Raw genomic sequence first — 21,105 nt, forward strand, 5'->3', positions numbered from 1 at the left:
TCAGGCAGCTCTTTATGAGGAGGTATGGTGGTTTTAAAAATCAAATTCTCTGAGAAGAATTAATTTGGTGTTCAACCATTTGGTTTGTCACAATTATGTGATAAGAATTCTTGTTGAATGCATCTCACCAAGTGGATTGGAAAAGTTAGGCAAAATACTTGCTAATGACAAGTAATCACTCACTTTCCATTGCTTGTTCAATACCCTTCAACCTGGAGTAAGCTGCATTCATATCCATTGTGAAATTGTCCAGCTGTTCCTGAGCCAAGCGTCTGAATTCAATCTCGTAGTCAGATATCTTTTGTTGCAACTCCTGCAAAAAATAGAAAAGAAAATGCAATTAAGTGGTATAAAACTCCATTATATATTAAAAATGTACTAAGTTGCCCGTAACTCAACCTTAATTGTCCCCAAACAGATCATTTCACTCGAGATTACTTGGTTGAAAAGAATGGAAAACACAGTGATGTTCTTCCCAGGGTGAAATTGAGTTTTCCAGACAACTGTAAATCTTTGATGGAATTGTCAAAGGTCAGAAATGTGTGCCTGTGCGCGCACACGAACTCTTACTCAAAACTAAACCTGTTAATAAAATACAGCAGAAGGAAAAATTTCAGAGGAAATTAGGCCCTTTTATTGTAATTTGGGAGCGATTAGACATAATTTGAAGAGCAAGCTTTGAAGCATTAACTATTTTATTTTGCCGTAAGTGGCTTAATATACAGTGTAGTTTACCTCCTGATATTTTCCTTTGACTTCCTGTTCCTGAACCTTCAGTACCTCCCTCAGATGATCAGTGTGAGCAGCAGCTTGCCTGCGTAGCTGGGTTCGCATCTCGGCCTCCATCACTTCTCGTACTTCTTCTGCCTAAATTGGAAATAGAATTGTACTCAATTGAGTTCATTTTGACATTTCTCGTCTTTCCTTCATTTCCATCACCTTGGGAATAGAGTAGTCTAAAACATGGCTAGTACCAATATTATTCAACAAAATGTGCAGTTGCAGATGCGCATGCCAATCAGGTTAGTATTAGAGTCATTGAGGTTTGCAGCATGGAGACAGGCCCTTCGGCCCAACTTGTCCATTCCGCCCAGTTTTTACCACTAAGCTAGTCCCAATTGCCCGCATTTGGCCCATAGCCCTCTATACCCATCTTTCCCATATAACTGTCTAAATTGTACCCGCTTCTAGCAGCTCGTTCCAGACACTCACCAACCTGTGTGTGTGAACAAAATTGCCCTTCTGGACCCTTTTGTATCTCTTCCCTCTCACCTTAAACCTAAACCCTGTAGTTTTAAACTCCTCTACCTTTGGGAAAAGATGTTGACTATCTACTTTATCTATGCCCCTGATTAATTTATAGACCTCTATAAGATCACCCCTAAGCCTCCTACGCTCCAGGGAAAAAAGTCCCAGTCTATCCAGCCTCTCCTTATAACTCAAACCATCAAGTCTTGATAGCATCCTAGTAAATCTTTTCTGCACTCTTTCTAGTTTAATAATATTCTTTCTATAATAGGGTGACCAGAACTGTACACAGTATTCCAAATGTGGCCTTACTAATGTTTTGTACAACTTCAACAAGACGTCCCAACTCCTGTATTCAATGTTCTGACCAACAAAACCAAGCATGCCGAATGCCTTCTTCACCAACCTGCCCACCTGTGACTCCACTTCCCAGGAGCTATGAACCTGTACTCCTAGATCTCTTTGTTCTATAACTCTCCCCAACTCCCTACCATTAACTGAAACCATTTTAAGGTTTCATTTTTAATTGTACTCAATTGAGTTCATTTTGCCAGGACTGTGATTGTTAACTAAAACAAAACTATTGTCTTGCTTTTTCATTTATCTTCCTCTATTTCAAGTGTTGAGCCTATCCATTCCAATCTCATTTTCCTATACCAACCCTCAAACAATGCAGTCATGATTAAATCATAAATCAGTAAAACCAGTCAGTCATTCATTATTCAGCCTCTCCGTTTATGGTGGGTATATTTATCAATATAAATTATCCCCATGTCTTTTTATATTAACTTTTAAATTTCTAATCTCCTTTTGCACCACACATCTATCCTTCCAGCCTCTCTTTCACCCTGTCTTATACACTGAATAAATACTTCACATACCAGGCAATTACAAACAAATATCTGTCTGCAAAAGATAGAAACCTACAAATCAGAACAATAAAATGAGGAATCTCACCATATTGTTAGGAAAACCAAGGTAATTTTAAGGGAATTAAATATGTACTGGTAGACAGAAAGTACATGGTTTAACTACTGCGTTATGACCAGCAGGCACGGTGGTTAAATAGCAGCAAAGACCAAAATCGAGATTGGCGTTGGGTACGAATCAATGGTTGCTATCTAACAGGCCTACTCCCAATCCGGCACTGTCAGCGGATCAATATATAAGACAGGATAGTTATAACTCGCTGTGAGGTTAGTTCTGATGCTCCTCAGTTAATGCCAAAGTCTGACTCCTGTCTTTCTTCTGAGAGCGCGCTCACACCCATCCTCTGAACGGGGTCTGCATCGGAGACATTTGATCTTGGACCAGTGTGCCCGGGGGGGGTGCATGCAATCCCGCTGCGAAGATTAACATGACAGAGGTTTCATATGCATCAGGTGTAACATGTTCGAATTGTGAAAATTTGACACTGCCATTCCCCCTAGCTACAGATAGTCTCTCTCCCCCAGCACCCCCTCCCGAATTGTCCCCCCAGAGATCCTCTCTTCTTAATCTTTTATGGTGTAGTGCTACATCCAAGTTTGTCCCCAGGATGTACATCAGAGGTGGAGCCAGCCTGCTGCTGCTTTCCATGCCCTCTGGACTTTGATGCCCTTGGCGAATGACCTCTGGAAGGCCAACTTAACTGTGCCACTGGCATAATCCGCTGCCCTCGAGATGCACCGGTGTCAGGAGGGGGGATTCGTAAAAAATGGAGACCTCCACCATCTCCTTGGTGGCAGGCCCCAAGTTGGCCTCCAGCACCTCCTCCTCCTTGATGGTGCCTGTAAGGCCCTGGGGGTCTCCAAAGGGATGGAGGGCCAGCTGGAGTGATCGCCAGAGGCCTCTGCATCATCTGGTTCTACCAGGCCTGGTGGTTCTCCATTGTCTGCACAATGGTGTTGATACCCTCAGCGATGCTCCTCCGTGACTGGACCATGCTCTGCGATGCCTCGGCAATGCCCACCTGTGTCTGGAACATGTTCTTCTTCGACTTGAATAGGATCGAGGCCCTTAGCCATGGTCGGCACAGACCAAGCCATGCCTTGGGCACCACCACTCAAGACGCTAATGTTGTGCTCCAGGCTTTCCACGCCAGCAGTGTTGGCCTCGATGCCATGCATTGTCGGTATCATCTCCTTCAATGCACTCGCTGAAATGTTGCCGACATCCCCTCATGAATCTCACAGCTGTGTCCTGTCATCTGCATCAGCTCTGGGATAACCTTGTACAGAGGCTCAGCATCTGACTGGGACTCTGCTGAGTCCTGGGATCCAGCTGACTCCCTTGGATGTTCCTGCCTCCACCTGATGTACATCAGAAACTGTGGAGTGCTCACCATATTGTGCCCCAGAAGCACTAATGTCGTCCACCAAGCTGCGTCCCTCTGCGCTGGTGGAAGGGAGTAGCACAATAGCATAGTGTTTAGCACTGTTGTTTCACAGCGCTACGGACCCGGGTTCGATTCCCGGCTTGGGTCACTGTCTGTGCGGAGTCTGCATGTTCTCCTCGTGTTTGTGTGGGTTTCCTCCGGGCTCTCCGGTTTCCTCCCACAGCCCCGAAAGATGTGCTCGTTAAGTGAATTGGACATTCTGAATTCTCCTTCCATGTACCCGAACAGGCGCCGGAATGTGGCGAATAGGGGCTTTGCACAGTAACTTCATTGCAGTGTTAATGTAAGCCTACTTGCGACACTAATAAAGATTATCATTATTATGATGTGGGGATGATAGTGATGACGCCTCAATGGTGGTCTACTCGGAGCCCTCCTCCAAGGTGGTCTCTTGGGTGGCGGGGCGACCGACTCCGGATGGCTCGGCCACATCAGACTGAGATCTCGAAAGACAATGGACACGTGGTCAGCGAGAGGACATTGTGAGCCATTGACTTGATGGGTCAGGGAAGGTCTATGGCGGGCTCAGTTCCACAGCCTGACTTTTTGTCTGTACCCCTGTATGTTCTTCGCCTTCAGGTTCTCGTTCTAAAATTATTTACAGCTTTCAAGATTCTGACAATTTACTGAAGAAATTGCTCTTCATCTCCTGTTTAGATCTTGTGTCAATGATTTCGCATCATAACTTCTAGTTCACCAGAATGAATATTTTTTCGCTATGTACTGCATGAAAACCTCACATCTTGAAATCTTCTACATGTCATCTCTTAATCTTTCCTGTTTGTTACGATAGGGAGATGTTAGTTAATTGGATCTGGAAATGGGATCAAAGATGTGGTGGGCAATTTAGGGGTTAACAGACTGCTAGCATTGAGTCAGAAGTATAGGCCCACAACTGGCCTGAATTACATTGTCCCATTCAAAATTAAACTCGTTAAGGGAATAAACAGGATACCTCTGTTCGGCCAAAGTGACTCACTCATTGTCCTACACTCTGATCTGACCAGCTATTAGCCCATTACGACCAAAACAGCACAACAGTGTCTATACGTCCTCAGGAAGCTGAGGAAATTCGGCATGTCCACATTGACTTTTACCAATTTATTACCATTCTATCTGGCTGCATCACAGCCTGGTATGGCAACTGCGCAGCCGCAAGAAACTACAGAGAGTCATGGACACAACCCAGGCCATCATGTGAAACCACCTCCCATCCATCGACTTGGTCTACACCTCCCGTTGCCTTCGGAAAGTGGGCAGCATAATCAAAGACCCCTCACCACCCAGGTTATTCTCTCTTCCAACCTCTTCCATCGAGCAGGAGATACAAAAGTCTGAAAACACGCACCAGCAGGTTCAAAAATAGCTTCTTTCCCACTGTTACCACTCCTGAATGTCCCTCTTATGGATTGAACTGATCTCTTCACACATCTTCTCTAGTGAGTAGTACTACACTCCGTATGCTTCACCCGATGCCGGTGTCTATGTATTTGCATTGTGTAATTATGTATGTCCTATGTTTTTCATGTATGGAATGATCTGTCTGGACTGTATGCAGAACAATACTTTTCACTGTACCTCGGTACACGTAACAATAAATCAAATCAAATCTTTTGTCTGCAAGTTGTAGGTTAATTGTATAGTCATAGCATGGTCCTGATCTTTTGTCTAAATGGAAGTGGGCAATCAAAAATCCAGATAGTGATGTTGAGTTCAAGTCTGGACACTCCAGGAGAGAACCATTATTTGAAGGGCTAGGCGGAGCTCAGAGAGAGAAAAGGAATCCTATTCGAACAGGTGGGAGCAGAAGGATTTGTAAAGTCACCAGGAGCGTTCATGAAAAGATGCCACAGAGACCAGGGGCGTCATTCTCCGACCCCCCCGCCGGGTCGGAGAATGGCCGTTGGCCGCCGTGAATCCCGCCCCCGCCCCCGCCGAAGTCTCCGAAGGGAGAAAAGTCGGCGGGGCGTTAATGGCGCCGCTGCCGCGGAGAATGTCACGGGTCTGCGCAAGGCAGCCGATTTTCGGCCTGCCGATATTCTCCCTTCCAGATGGGCCGAAGTCCCGTCGACGTGATGACCGTTCACGTCGACGTCAATCAAACCTCCTTTTCATCGGCGTGACCCGGTGCTCCAGGCTCACGCCGACCAGCGAGGAGGTGAGTGACGGCCTGGGGGGTTGGCTCTGGGCAGGAAATGGCGTGGCCGCAGACTGATTGCCTGAGGAGAGGTGTGTCTCGGCTTGTGTGTGTGTGCGGCGGGGGGGGGTGGGGGGGGTGGTTAGAGTAGGCTGGGCTCCGGGGGAGTGCCGGGAGGGGGTCCGTGCCGGGGTGGAGGTTGGGGGTTGGGGAGGGGGTCCGTGCCGGGGTGGAGGTTGGGGGTTGGGGAGGGGGTCCGTGCCGGGGTGGAGGTTGGGGGGGGTCCGTGCCGGGGTGGAGGTTGGGGAGGGGGTCCGTGCCGGGGTGGAGGTTGGGGAGGGGGTCCGTGCCGGGGTGGAGGTTGGGGGTTGTGGAGGGGGTCCGTGCCGGGGTGGAGGTTGGGGGGGGGGGGTCCGTGCCGGGGTGGAGGTTGGGGGTTGGGTTCCGTGCCGGGGTGGAGGTTGGGGGGGGGGTCCGTGCTGGGGTGGAGGTTGGGGGTTGGGGAGGGGGTCCGTGCCGGGGTGGAGGTTGGGGGTTGGGGAGGGGGTCCGTGCCGGGGTGGAGGTTGGGGGTTGGGGAGGGGGTCCGTGCCGGGGTGGAGGTTGGGGGTTGGGGAGGGGGTCCGTGCCGGGGTGGAGGTTGGGGGGGGGTCCGTGCCGGGGTGGAGGTTGGGGAGGGGGTCCGTGCCGGGGTGGAGGTTGGGGGTTGTGGAGGGGGTCCGTGCCGGGGTGGAGGTTGGGGGGGGGTCCGTGCCGGGGTGGAGGTTGGGGGTTGGGGAGGGGTTCCGTGCCGGGGTGGAGGTTGGGGGGGGGGGTCCGTGCCGGGGTGGAGGTTGGGGGTTGGGGAGGGGGTCCGTGCCGGGGTGGAGGTTGGGGGGGGGTCCGTGCTGGGGTGGAGGTTGGGGGTTGGGGAGGGGGTCCGTGCCGGGGTGGAGGTTGGGGGTTGGGGAGGGGGTCCGTGCCGGGGTGGGTGATGGGAGGGCAAATGAGTTGGTCCACCTGGCCAGGTGCCAGCCTCCAACAGTTGGACCCATGCGGTCCATGCCACCTGGCTGGGGGGAGGAGGGGATATGGGCAATGATGACATGTCGTCGTTCCCCTCCCCCCCCACCAGGTCGTCATGTTTTCAGATCATCCAGCGATGTTGGCCGCCGTGGTGGCAGCCGCTCATGTCTATGTTGCCCTGGATGAGGAGGAGGAGGAGGAGGAGGAGCGTGCCAGAGAGGCGGCGCAGGCTGCCGCAGAGGGGCAGGCGGCAGCCGCCCAGGCTGGAGGGACACCTGACCGACAGGACGAGGAGGGGGAGGAGGACGTCGCGGCCCCACGGCAACGGAGGCACCCGAGGGCGCCCCGTGTGTACCGGCCCCGGCAGTCATACCAGGACCTCACGGACCGGGAATGCAGGAGGAGACTCCGGATGAGCTGGGAAACCGTGGCACACATCTGCCACCTGCTGGCACACCTGTCACCGCGTGGCACTGGCGGGGGACACCCTCTCCCCGTGTCCGTCAAGGTTACGGTGGCCCTGAACTTTTATGCAACGGGGTCATTCCAGGCACCGAGTGGGGACCTGTCCGGCATATCGCAGACATCGGTGCATCCGGGCAGTGACAGATGCCCTTTATGCCATGGCGCACCGCTACATCCGCTTCCCCGTGGACCGGGCCAGCCAAGATGCCCGGGCCGTGGGCTTCTCTGCCATTGCCGGGTTCCCCATGGTCCAGGGCGCGATCGATGGGATGCACGTCGCCGTGCGGCCACCTGCAGATAACAGGGCCGTGTTCACTAATAGGAAGGGGACCTATTCGATGAACGTACAGGTGGTCTGCGACCACCGCATGATGATCCTGCACGTCTGCGCCCGTTACCCAGGCAGTGTACACGACTCATTCGTGTTGTCGCGGTCATCCATCCCCGGCATGTACGAGGGACGCCATCCCCGGCTGAGGGGCTGGTTGCTGGGCGACAGGGGCTACCCATTGCGATCGTGGCTGATGACGCCTATACGGAGGCCACGCAATGAGGCGGAGAACCGCTACAATGATGCCCATGTAGCGACAAGGGGAGTGATCGAGAGGTGCTTTGGCGTGCTGAAGATGCGTTTCAGGTGCCTGGACCTCTCTGGGGGCGCCCTCCAGTATCGGTCAGATAGGGTCGGCCGCATCATTGTGGTGTGCTGCGTCCTGCACAACATAGCCCAGCAGAGGGGCGATGTGCCGCAGGCAGAGGAGGGCGGAGTGGAGGAGCAGCAGGAAGAGGCCCAGTCCTCCCCAGATGAGGGGGATGGGGGCAATGGTCAGGGCAGACGGGGTAGACACAGACGGGTGGCTGTCCACCGTTACCGGCTGGCCCAGCGGGCACGGGACAGACTGATAGACGCCCGCTTCACTGACTAGGTGGGCGTGGGAATCGGGTAGTATGGCCACAGACCGCACACCATGACAACAGCCGACCACCCACACCCCCCACCCATCCATCCACCCAGCACCATCACCCCCCTCCCCAACCCCACACACCCCACCCGCATGCACACCACCCCCCCACTCCCAATTGCCGATCCACCGGCGGCACAACGGGCCGGGCTCACCCAGTTGCGGGTGGACGCGTGTCTATCGCAGGCCATGGAAAATGATGACAACCCGCCTCCGATGAGCTCCTGGCTCTACATCGTTGGACTATGTCTGACCCATGGCCACAGTACCACCATCCACCCGGACCATCCCTGCATGCGGCTGTGACACTGCAGCGCACGGTCCCGTCCTCTGCCCGGGGGATGTTGATGGCGGCCCAGGGGGAAGGGGGCAGACTCACCTGGGGCTGAGGTAAGACCACCCCTCACACACACACTTGCGCTCAACGTATATGACACCCCCGCACACTTTGGACAGAGCACAAAGGCAGCTTCGGTAGGTGTAACATTGACTTTAATAACCAAAGGAGTTCATGCACGTGCCCTAGCGCCTAAAACTCATCTGTGCCCTGCACCCGTGCCAACTTACTCAGTGTCTAATTGTTTGGCCTTACGGGCCCTTTGACTACGTCTACGTGGTTCCCCAGACGGTACAGCAGAACTGGAGGTGGACTCCTGTGATTCCTGCCCTCTGACACTGGATCCCTTTGGCGGCCGTTTCCTGGGGCGTCCTGGCCTAGATGGGCCAGGCTGCGGCCCGGGCGACTGGGATGGCGAGCTGCCAGCCTGTCCTGCCCGTTGCCCACCCGATGCACCTGGGACGGAAGGGGGGGGGGAGTCCCAGGTGTCGCGGTGTACCGGGACCTCCCCTACAGAGGGAGCCGGGACGGACCACACCACCTCCTCCTCCCTCGGGGTGCCCGATGGCCCCCAGGCCTCTACATGGGTGGGGGATGCGAACGGACTGGCCATCCGACGCGCCCCCGACATCTGGCGCTGCCAGTCCTGGAGGCCCGTGCTGGTATCGACAGGGGTCTGCAGGTTTGCAGCCATGGAGCCCAGGGGGTTGTCGAACCCTGTCTGCGACAGTGCGACGCCAGCTCGCACATGGCCACTGGCGCCGATGCCCTCAGCGATGGCCTGCTGAGACTGGGCCATGGCCTGCAGAGACTGGGCCATGGCCTGCAGAGACTGGGCCATGGCCTGCAGAGACTGGGCCATGGCCTGCAGAGACTGGGCCATGGCCTGCAGAGACTGGGCCATGGCCTGCAGAGACTGGGCCATGGCCTGCAGAGACTGGGCTATGGCGTTGAGCGCCTCTGCCATCTGGCGCTGGCACTGGCTCATGGCCTCCTGTGAGAGGGCAGCCATTTCCTGGGCCACAGACGCCGCCTGCACGGAAGGCCCCAGGCCTCGCAAACCGTTCCCCATGTCTGACACCGTCGCACCCATTGCCTCCACCGCGGACGCCACCCGTGCGGTGTCAGCCTGGGTGGCACGCATGACCGGGACCACTCCCAGCTCCTGGACGCGGGTGGACTCCTCCACCTGCGACCGCAGCCGCCGCAAGCCACCCGTCACCCTATTCGCTCGTCTCCGTGTCGGTGGTTGCATCGGATCTATGTGTGGGTGTGGTAACTGCAGGAACCCGGGATCCATCTGGGCGGCAGATGTTCGCTTGGCCTGGGCTGCCCTCCGACCGCCCGGTCCCTCTGCTGCTCCTACCTCCACCTGCTGTACCGGGACGGCTGTGTTGTGCGCACCAGTGAGTGTACCAGACGCCTCATCACTAAAGTGCCCAACCGTGGTGAGTGTTTCTGCGATGGTGGAGGGTGTTGGTGACAGCAGTGGCGTTGTGTCGTGCTCTTCGTCCCACTCTGAGTCCATGGCACTTTGGGGTGGGGGTTCGTCTCCACCCATCCACTCTGAGTCACTGTCCGGTCTTTCGTCTTCCCGGGTAGGGGTGTCCTGGGTAGTGCTGTCCCGGGTAGTGCTGTCCCGGGTAGGGGTGTCCTGGGTAGTGGTGTCCCGGGTAGGGGTGTCCTGGGTAGTGGTGTCCTGGGTCGGATGTGACGGGGGCCTGTGGCTGCCCCCCTCATCGCTGGGTGGTCGCTCCCGCACGTGACGGGGGTGTCGTCTCCCTGTTGCTCCAGGTCTCTCCGTCTCCCGTGGTCTCCGAGGGGCATCCTGCGGGCGTCGCATGCTGGAGGGTTCGGGTCTCTCCGTCTCCCGTGGTCTCCGAGGGGCATCCTGCGGGCGGTCTGCATCTGCGGGGATGGGTGCCTGGACGTTTGGTCCTGCGATACACAATGAAGCATGCATGGTTAGACATCAGGCAGTGATCAGGTGATACGGGAGAGGGGGATATAGGGGAGGGGGGATATGGGGACGGGCTGTTGGTGGCTCACTTGCTCGTGGGGCCCCGACCTCTGCATCAGCAACCTCCCGGTCCTCAGGTCCGCCAGCCAGTTCCAGGGCCCTTTCCTCGTGTACGGTCAGTGGCCTCTCATCAGCGGGCCCTCCTCCAGTCCTCACATGCTCCCTATTGTTGTGTGCGCGCTTCTCCTGGGGGGGGGGGGGGGGGGGGGGGGGGTGGCAGGGGTAAAAGGCAACAGTGTTAGGCAGGTATATGAATGCACGCCATCGGTTGCGCGTGCATTGCAGAGGTTAAGGTTAGGGCTGGATTCACTTGGGGATATGGGGGATATGGGGAGGGGGGAATATGGGGGATATGGTGGAGGGGGGATATGGGGGAGGGGGGGATATGGGGAATATGGGGGAGGGGGGATATGGGGGATATGGGGGAGGGGGGAATATGGGGGAGGGGGGAATATGGGGGAGGGGGGATATGGGGGAGGGGGGGGGATATGGGGGAGGGGGGATATGGGGGAGGGGGGATATGGGGGAGGGGGGATATGGGGGAGGGGGGATATGGGGGAGGGGGGAATATGGAGGAGGGGGGATATGGGGGAGGGGGGGATATGGGGGAGGGGGGATATGGGGGAGGGGGGATATGGGGGAGGGGGGGATATGGGGGAGGGGGGGATATGGGGGAGGGGGGGATATGGGGGAGGGGGGATATGGGGGATATGGGGGACGCTCACCCTGCCTGCTCTGACGAGGTCGTTCACCTTCTTGTGGCACTGGGTGCCTGTCCGTGGTGTTAGGGCCACAGCGGTGACGGCCTCTGCCACCTCCCTCCACAGACGCCGGCTGTGGCGTGGGGCAACTCTGCGGCCGTGCCCGGGATACAGGGCGTCCCTCCTCTGCTCCACCGCATCCAGGAGCGCCTCCACATCGCGTGACTTGAACCTCGGGGCTGAGCGACGGCCAGCCATCAAGTCGGGTGTTGCGGTCGGCTGTTCCGGTCGGGTGGGGGGGAGCTGCGCGGCCTTATGAGCCGTCACGCCGTGCAGCGCGTATGACGCTGCACGGCGTGAACCACTGCGCAAGCGCGGATCCCGTTACGTCGCTGCTAGCCCATTTCGGGCCGCAGACTATCGGCCCATTTTTATGACGTGACGCAAGTGGGATTTGCGCCGTTTTTTTGCGCCGATCGGCGGAGTTTCCACCGATAACGGAGAATTTCGCCCCAGATTTTGAAAAGGGGTCTGAAAGAGCTACTCTAACAACCGGAATATATTCTGTAAATGCAAGTAGCATTATTGCCAGCCTGCCTAAGTGGAATTGAGAATTGTACGTCCATTTTACATGCTGTTTAATGGGAAATCGTATGTTAGGGTTAAAAGATACATGTAAGCTGTTAGTGTTAGGTATGACATTTAAAAGTTTAAATAATGTTTTTCTTTTCTGTTAATAAAGTTTAGTTTGCAAAAATAACCAAGTCCTATTTCTTATGCAGTCACTCCTGGAACTAATCGATCTTTCTGCACCATCTTTGAAAATCAAAGAAAACGTTGTGGTTCTGGCCCAGTATCTTCGCCACTGTTGGAATCTGACCAGGCATCCGGAACACTGTTCAAAGGAAAAATTGTATATTTTCTAGCTCTCCTCATAGCTGAGTCACTGAAATGATTGCAGCTCGATCAATGCATAAGCTTGATCAACTGACAGCTTTTCCTGCACATCTGATTATCCAGAACACATGAAATGTCCTTAGTCCCACATAGAACATGATGCACTAGCAACAGGTTACTACTGGTGTGTCATAATAACAATCCAAATTATTGAGACTCTGACCATTAAAATTCTTGGTAATATATTCTAAAAATCTATGAAATTACAGTTTATGTCAGCAAGACAGTGGCTATTAAAACCCTAGCAGAACTTGGCTTGGGCAGTACCTTTTTGTCCCTTTCAAGACGGATTTCTGATCGATAATGCTCCAAGGCTTTTGTCACTGCTGTTTCCAAATTTCTCTTATGATCCAGTCTCTGATGCTCAAGTGCAACTTCAATGCGCTGATGTTCCCGCACGTTCTGTTCTGCCAACTCTTTGTTCAGCTGGTCAATGCGACGGTGGGCATGGGCAATCAATGAGTTAAGGTCATCAGTGCTCAGCTGGCCAGCTACAGTTTGAAAATACCATTAAAAAAGAGCATGTAACAAGTATCTCTGGAGAATAGCCATTCATTTGGGATATTTTTTGTGTATTATAGAAAAGTTAAATACACTTGCACACCTTAAGAAACTTAAGGCAGATGTGGTTGTGTTACAGGAAACGCACCTGAAACTGATAGACCAGGTTAGGCTACGCAAAGGATGGGTGGGGCAGGTGTTCCATTCGGGGCTAGATGCGAAAAACAGGGGGGTGGTTATATTAGTGGGGAAGCGGGTAATGTTCGAGGCAAAGACTATAGTGGCGGATAACGGGGGCAGATACGTGATGGTGAGTGGCAAACTACAGGGGGAGACGGTGGTTTTGGTAAACGTATATGCCCCGAACTGGGATGATGCCAATTTTATGAGGCGGATGCTAGGACGCATTCCGGACCTAGAGATGGGAAAGCTGATAATGGGGGGAGATTTTAATACAGTGTTGGAACCAGGGCTGGATAGGTCGAAGTCCAGGACTGGAAGGAGGCCGGCAGCAGCCAAGGTACTTAAAGATTTTATGGAGCAGATGGGAGGTGTATACTAGTGGAGATTTAGCAGACCTAGGAGTAAGGAGTTCTCGTTTTTCTCCTATGTCCATAAAGTCTACTCGCGAATAGACTTTTTTGTGCTGGGAAGGGCGTTGATCCCGAAGGTGAGGGGAACGGAGTATACGGCTATAGCCATTTCGGATCACGCTCCACACTGGGTAGACTTGGAGATAGGGGAGGAAACAGGAGGGCGCCCACCCTGGAGAATGGACATGGGACTAATGGCAGATGAGGGGGTGTGTCTAAGGGTGAGGGGGTGCATTGAAAAGTACTTGGAACTCAATGATAATGGGGAGGTCCAGGTGGGAGTGGTCTGGGAGGCGCTGAAGGCGGTGGTTAGAGGGGAGCTGATATCAATAAGGGCACATAAAGGGAAGCAGGAGAGTAAGAAACGGGAGCGGTTGCTGCAAGAACTTTTGAGGGTGGACAGACAATATGTGGAAGCACCGGAGGGGGGACTGTACAGGGAAAGGCAAAGGCTACATGTAGAATTTGACTTGCTGACTACGGGCACTGCAGAGGCACAATGGAGGAAGGCACAGGGTGTACAGTACGAATATGGGGAGAAGGCGAGCAGGTTGCTGGCACACCAATTGAGGAAAAGGGGAGCAGCGAGGGAAATAGGGGGAGTGAGGGATGAGGAAGGAGAGATGGAGCGGGGAGCCGAGAGAGTGAATGGAGTGTTGAAGACAGTTTATAAAAAATTATATGAAGCTCAACCCCCGGATGGGAGGGAGAGAATGATGGGCTTTTTGGATCGGCTGGAATTTTCCAAGGTGGAAGAGCAGGAAAGGGTGGGACTGGGAGCACAGATCGAGGTAGAAGAAGTGGTGAAAGGAATTAGGAGCATGCAGGTGGGAAAGGCCCCGGGACCGGATGGGTTCCCAATCGAATTCTATAGAAAATATGTGGACTTGCTCGCCCCAGTATTGACGAGGACCTTTAATGAGGCAAAGGAAAGGGGACAACTGCCCCCGACTATGTCTGAAGCAACGATATCGCTTCTCTTAAAGAAGGAAAAGGACCCGCTACAATGCGGGTCCTATAGACCTATTTCCCTCCTAAATGTAGATGCCAAGGTAATGGCAATGAGAATAGAGGAATGTGTCCCGGGGGTGGTCCACGAGGACCAAACTGGGTTTGTGAAGGGGAGACAGCTGAACACGAATATACGGAGGCTGTTAGGGGTAATGATGATGCCCCCACCAGAGGGGGAAACGGAGATAGTAGTGGCGATGGATGCTGAGAAAGCATTTGATAGAGTGGAGTGGGATTATTTGTGGGAGGTGTTGAGGAGATTTGGTTTTGGAGAGGGGTATGTTAGATGGGTGCAGCTGTTGTATAGGGCCCCGATGGCGAGCGTGGTCACGAATGGACGGGGATCTGCATATTTTCGGCTCCATAGAGGGACAAGGCAGGGATGCCCTCTGTCCCCATTATTGTTTGCACTGGCGATTGAGCCCCTGGCAATAGCGTTGAGGGGTTCCAAGAAGTGGAGGGGAGTACTTAGAGGAGGAGAAGAGCACCGGGTATCTTTGTATGCGGACGATTTGCTACTATACGTGGCAGACCCGGCGGAGGGGATGCCAGAAATAATGCGGATACTTGGGGAGTTTGGGGATTTTTCAGGGTATAAATTGAACATGGGGAAAAGTGAGTTGTTTGTGGTGCATCCAGGGGAGCAGAGTAGAGAAAGAGAGGACCTACCGTTGAGGAAGGTAACAAGGGACTTTCGTTACCTGGGGATCCAGATAGCCAAGAATTGGGGCACATTGCATAGGTTAAATTTAACGCGGTTGGTGGAACAAATGGAGGAGGATTTCAAGAGATGGGATATGGTATCCCTGTCACTGGCAGGGAGGGTGCAGGCGGTTAAGATGGTGGTCCTCCCGAGATTCCTCTTTGTGTTTCAGTGCCTCCCGGTGGTGATCACGAAGGCTTTTTTAAAAAGGATTGAAAAGAGCATCATGGGTTTTGTGTGGGCCGGGAAGACCCCGAGAGTGAGGAAGGGATTCTTACAGCGTAGCAGGGATAGGGGGGGGGGCTGGCACTACCGAGCCTAAGTGAGTATTATTGGGCCGCTAATATTTCAATGGTGAGTAAGTGCATGGGAGAGGAGGAGGGAGCGGCGTGGAAGAGATTAGAGAGGGTGTCCTGTAGGGGGACTAGCCTACAGGCTATGGTGACAGCCCCATTGCCGTTCTCACCGAGGAACTACACCACAAGCCCGATGGTGGTGGCTACACTGAAGATTTGGGGACAGTGGAGACGGCATAGGGGAAAGACTGGAGCCTTGGGGGGGTCCCCGATAAGAAACAACCATAGGTTTGCCCCGGGGGGAATGGATGGGGGATATGGAATGTGGCAAAGAGCAGGAATAACGCAACTGAAAGATCTGTTTGTGGATGGGAAGTTCGCGAGTCTGGGAGCGCTGACCGAGAAATATGGGTTGCCCCAAGGGAATGCATTCAGGTATATGCAACTGAGGGCTTTTGCGAGGCAACAGGTGAGGGAATTCCCGCAGCTCCCGACACAAGAGGTGCAGGACAGAGTGATCTCAAAGACATGGGTGGGGGATGGTAAGGTGTCAGATATATATAGGGAAATGAGGGACGAAGGGGAGACTATGGTAGATGAACTAAAAGGGAAATGGGAAGAAGAGCTGGGGGAGGAGATCGAGGAGGGGCTGTGGTCAGATGCCCTAAGCAGGGTAAACTCATCGTCCTCGTGTGCCAGGCTAAGCCTGATTCAGTTTAAGGTATTACCAGGGCGCATATGACTGGAGCACGGCTCAGTAAATTTTTTGGGGTGGAGGATAGGTGTGCGAGGTGCTCGAGAAGCCCAGCGAATCACACCCATATGTTTTGGTCATGCCCGGCACTACAGGGGTTTTGGAGGAGGGTGACAAAGGTGCTTTCAAAGGTAGTGGGGGTCCGGGTCGAACCAAGCTGGGGGTTGGCTATATTTGGGGTTGCACAAGAGCCGGGAGTGCAGGAGGCGAGAGAGGCCGATGTTTTGGCCTTTGCGTCCCTAGTAGCCCGGCGCAGGATATTGCTAATGTGGAAAGAAGCCAAGCCCCCAGGGGTGGAGACCTGGATAAATGACATGGCAGGGTTTATAAAGCTAGAGCGGATTAAGTTCGTTCTAAGGGGGTCAGCTCAAGGGTTCATCAGGCGGTGGCAACCGTTCGTCGAATACCTCGCAGAAAGATAGATGGAATGGAAGAAGGCAGCAGCAGCAGCAGCAGCAGCCCAGGATCGGGGGGGCGGGGGGGGGGGAACCAGAAGGACTCTCAGGGTTGTTAATATATACTCTATAATATGTATAGGTCGTTGCTACAGATAATTATATATTGGACTGTTAAATTTTATTTTTGGAGAGTGTTACTTGTGATAAGGCAGTTGCCAATTAGGGTTAGTTTTCATTTTTGTTATTTATTATTTATTAATTTTCTGTTTATAAAATAGGTCATTGTTATTTGTGTTGTTATAATATTGTGTAAAGGATGCACAATGTATGTGTTGGTTGACCAAAAATTTTCAATAAAATATTTTATTTAAAAAAGAAAAGTTAAATACAGACAAAATATTTAATGGATTAAAAAAAATATCAATTACACAACTGCATGCCAGTTGTTTCACAGGCATAGTACAATATATAAATTTGCACAGAGCTCAGTTTAGCAGCTCACATTTAAAAGCCATACTTGGAAAATATGAAGGGAAAAACTTCTGCACAAAATAAACACTTTCTAGGATTACAATAATATTTTAAAAACACATTTTCATTAAAAGTACTAACTGAAGATATTAGAGTAATTAGATATAGAAACATGAAGACCTTTTGTTAATTTCCTTTGTGAAAGCATTTTGCAAAGACATGTGAACCTACATTTTCGGCCAAGAATCACAGATTGCTACAGTGCAGGAGGAGGCCTTCTCCATCTTGTCTGTACCAGCTCTCTAAATGAACAATTTCCCAAGTGCCATTCCACACCCATTTCCACTAACCTTGAATATTCTTCCTTTTCAGATAAGTCTTATTCCCTTTGAATGCCTTGATTGAACCTGCCTCCATCACACCCTCAGACAGTGCATTCCAGACTTTAACTACTCACTGCATCAAAAGGTTTGTCATGTCTCTTTTGCCAATTACGTTGAATGTGTGCCCTATCGATCTCAATCCTTTCACACTGGGACGTTTCTCCCCATCTACCCTCATAACCTTGAATACCTCTATCTAATGTAATCTCTGACGTTTCTGAGGAAAACAGTCCCTACTTCTATCTATGTTAACTGAAGTTCATCATCCCTGCAATTATTCGGAGGAATCTTTTCTGCACTCTCTCTAACACCTTCAGATCTTTCCTAAAGTGCAGCTCCTAGAACTGGACACAATACTTCAGCTGAGGCTGAACTAGTGTTTTATACAGTTTCAATGCAACCTCCTCACTCTTGTACTCTATGTCCCTATTAATAAAGCCTGGGAGAATGTATGCTTCATTAACCGCCCTCTAAACCTGTCCTGCTGCCTTTAATTACGTATGCAAATATACACACCCAGGTCGGTCTTCATCTGCACCCCTTTAGAGTTCCACCTTTTATTTTACACTGGGTGGAATTCAACTAAAAGATTTGTAAGTGTCATTTTGGGCGAGTTTGGCGTGGTGTTTCCCGCCGGCTTTTTGGGCGAGATCCATACCAGTCACCCACCCGCAGTAAATTTTGGGGGCCTTGGGGAGTTTCTCCCCAGTCTAGCCCGGATTTTTTTTAACAGTGGGGAGCTGAACTCGCCAGCGATACCAGCTCCTCAGACATTGGGCCGTCATTTTGAAAGGGTGCCCTTATTCCTAAGTGAGCTTGAGGGTACCCCACCCATGGACAGTATCACGCCCCACCCCCCTGCACACACGGACATTAAGTGAGGACATCCCACTTATGGGGTCGCCGAGGGCCCCCCCAACCTCTTTACATGCCTCCCCACACTCCCTCTCAGGCCTCCCATCCTTCACCCCCCACAATCTTAATGTGGCCCCTTCATACCACCCTTTACCATACACCACCATTGTAGTGCCCCTGCCAACCTGACAGTGCCAAGGTGCCATGGCTGGCAGTGCCAAGGTGTCTGGGTGTCAGGGGGAGTGTAGAGTGCCACCCTGCCCTGCCCCCGACCATCCAGGCGTCTGCAATGGCCTGGGAGACCCCCCAGGTGCCATTACGCGTGGTGGACCAGTACTAAACGACAACCTGGAGAGATCTCCCAGGTGAGGCTGGGGGTCCCGGGAGAATCCAGCCCAGTGAGAGCGAGATCCAGATCGCGACGTCTCGCGAGGTTCAGTTGAATCTAGTGAGACATCTCAAAATTCGCAAACTTCGTGAGAGGCTTCTTGTGAGATTCAACGGCCTCTCAAGACACCAAATCGGGCACGGCGAAGCAGTTAAATTACGCCCATTGTTTCTCCATTTCCTCCCTACCAAAATGAGTCAAATCACATTTTTCTGGATTGAACTTCGCACAAACATACGAAATGGAAGCTTAATAATCTATTATTTGCCCATTCCACCAACTTGTCGATTTTCTTTTTAAGTTCGACACCTGCCTCCTCACAGTTCACAATGCTTCTAAATGTTGCTTCGTCCATAAATTTTATTGTGCCTTGCACTCCCACAGTCTATGTTATCAATAAATATCAGGAATAGCAAGTATTCCAACACTGACTCCAGACGATCTCCACTACAAACCTCCTCCTGCCCGAAAAATATCCTTTAAGCTCTTGGTTTCCTGACAATTTCATAGCCATGTTGCTACTGTCCCTTTTATTCCATGAGCTATAACTTTGCTCACAGGTCTGTTGTGTGGCACTGTATCAAATGCCTTTTGAAAGTCCCATGTGCACCACATCAACAACAATGCCCTCATCGACCCTCTGTTATTTCTTCAACAAACTCCAGCAAGTTGTTTAAACACAATTTTCCCTTAAAATATCCATGGTGGTTTTCCTTAGGTAGAGCAGATGTTTCCCCTTGTAGGACAGTCTAGAAGGAGAGGCACAATTTTAGGCTAAGGGGGTGGCAGATTTAAAACAAAAATGAGGAGGAATTATTTCACTCAATGGATCATGAGTAGCGGAATTCTCTACCCCAGAGTGCAGTGGACGCGGAACACTAAACAAATTTAAGGAGATAGATCATTTTTAAATTAGTAATTAGTGGGATGAAGGGTTACAAGGAGCAGGCAGGGAGGGGGAGGTGATACTGAGATGAGATCAGCCATGATCATACCGAATGGCAGAGCAGGCCCGAGGTGCTTAAATTACCTACTCCTGTAGAATCCCAAGTTTCTTTACCCGTCAGTCTGGCCTCAATAAAAGTCGAGATGGATTTGCAGGTACAGCATTAGTTATTTTATTTAGCTTGCAAGCGTTCCTCAATTCTCAGGAGCACGAAGCACATTGTGCTCCATGGACTTCTGGAATCAAGTGAGGATATGGAACAAAGGAATCTGTACTGATACATTCAAATGGCATCAAGTTTCACATACACGATGCCATCCTATATCCCTCCTGACCTGTTGATCTATTCTGATTGGCTTACTTCCAATCCCTTCCTCTGGCCCCTATTACCCAGCATCCTTTTCTCCTGCTTTGGTGGACACACCACTTCCTGCTTTTCCATGCGGTCTGAAATCCTTTGTCTGTGAACTCACCAGAATTAAACTGGCCTACCTCTACATTACATTAACTAATATCTCTAAAGTAACTATTTTATATCACATTCGTCACTCCTACTTCTTATGTTCTTAATTAACCCACATTTGTCCATGTAATTATTAATTTTGTCCCAGATAATATTGGTTCTATACGTTTTCCCAAAATCAAAGTTAAACTGACAGGCTTGTAGTTGCTTGGCTTATCTTTTGTCCCTTTTTTGAACAAGGGTATAACATTTATCATTCTCCAGTCCTCTGGGGCTACAACCCAAATCTAATGAAGACTGGAAATTATGGCCAATGCCTCTACAGTTTCCACTCTCACTGTTCTCAGTATCCTTGGATGCATCTCATCTGGTGTTGGTGTTTTATCAACTAAGTACAAACAGTCTTTCTATCTAATACCTCTTCCTTATCCATTTTAAAGCTTTCGAGTGTATGAACCAGCTCCTCTTTCACCGTGGCTTAGGTAGCATCTTCTTCCTGGGTAAAGACAGGCGTGAAGTATCCAATTAATACCTCAGCTGCCTCCTGCACAATCCACTTTTTGGTTCCTAATCTGCCCCACTCCTCCATTTACCACCCTTTTACTATTTATATGCCTATAGAAGACTTTGTCATTCCCTTTACTATTAGCTGCCAGTCTCTTTTCATACTCCCCTCTTTGCTTCTCTTATTTGCTTTTTCACTTCTAAACCTTCTATATTGTGTTTGTCAAATTGAAAGCTTTTTTGAGGATGTAATTAGTAGGATATATAAAGGGGAACCAGTAGATGTACTATATCTGGCTTTCCAAAAGGCATTTGATCAAGTGCCACACGAAAGGTTATTAAACAAGATGAGGATGAATGGAGGTGGGGATAATATTTTAGTGTGGTTAAAGGATTGGTTAACAGAGAGTGAATATAAACAGTGCTTTTTCAAATTGGCGGGCAGTGAATAGTGGAGTGCACAAGAATAAGTGCTGGGACCGTGGCTATTTATAATCGATATCGACAATCTAGAGGAAAAGGCAGGCAGCAATGTATCTGATTTTGCTGCTGAAAAAAGCTAAATTGAAACATAAGAATCATAGAATTTACAGTGCAGAAGGAGGCCATTTGGCCCATCAAGTCTACACCG

General features: G+C 51.4%; 1 protein-coding gene across 3 annotated transcripts in view; it reads right to left on the bottom strand.

The window, feature by feature from the left end:
- immt (inner membrane protein, mitochondrial (mitofilin)) overlaps positions 1–21,105 on the bottom strand; it is a 113,797-nt gene that overhangs the window by 6,305 nt on the left and 86,387 nt on the right. For all 3 annotated transcript variants that reach the window (XM_072497574.1, XM_072497573.1, XM_072497572.1), the window contains 3 exons: positions 12,476–12,699; positions 736–867; positions 184–313 (listed from right to left, as the gene is read on the bottom strand). In XM_072497574.1, coding sequence (XP_072353675.1) covers positions 184–313; positions 736–867; positions 12,476–12,699 — 486 coding nt within the window. The remainder of the gene's footprint in view (positions 1–183; positions 314–735; positions 868–12,475; positions 12,700–21,105) is intronic.

Source organism: Scyliorhinus torazame, chromosome 3 (assembly GCF_047496885.1).
Source record: "Scyliorhinus torazame isolate Kashiwa2021f chromosome 3, sScyTor2.1, whole genome shotgun sequence".
In the NCBI taxonomy this organism is placed as follows: domain Eukaryota; kingdom Metazoa; phylum Chordata; class Chondrichthyes; order Carcharhiniformes; family Scyliorhinidae; genus Scyliorhinus; species Scyliorhinus torazame.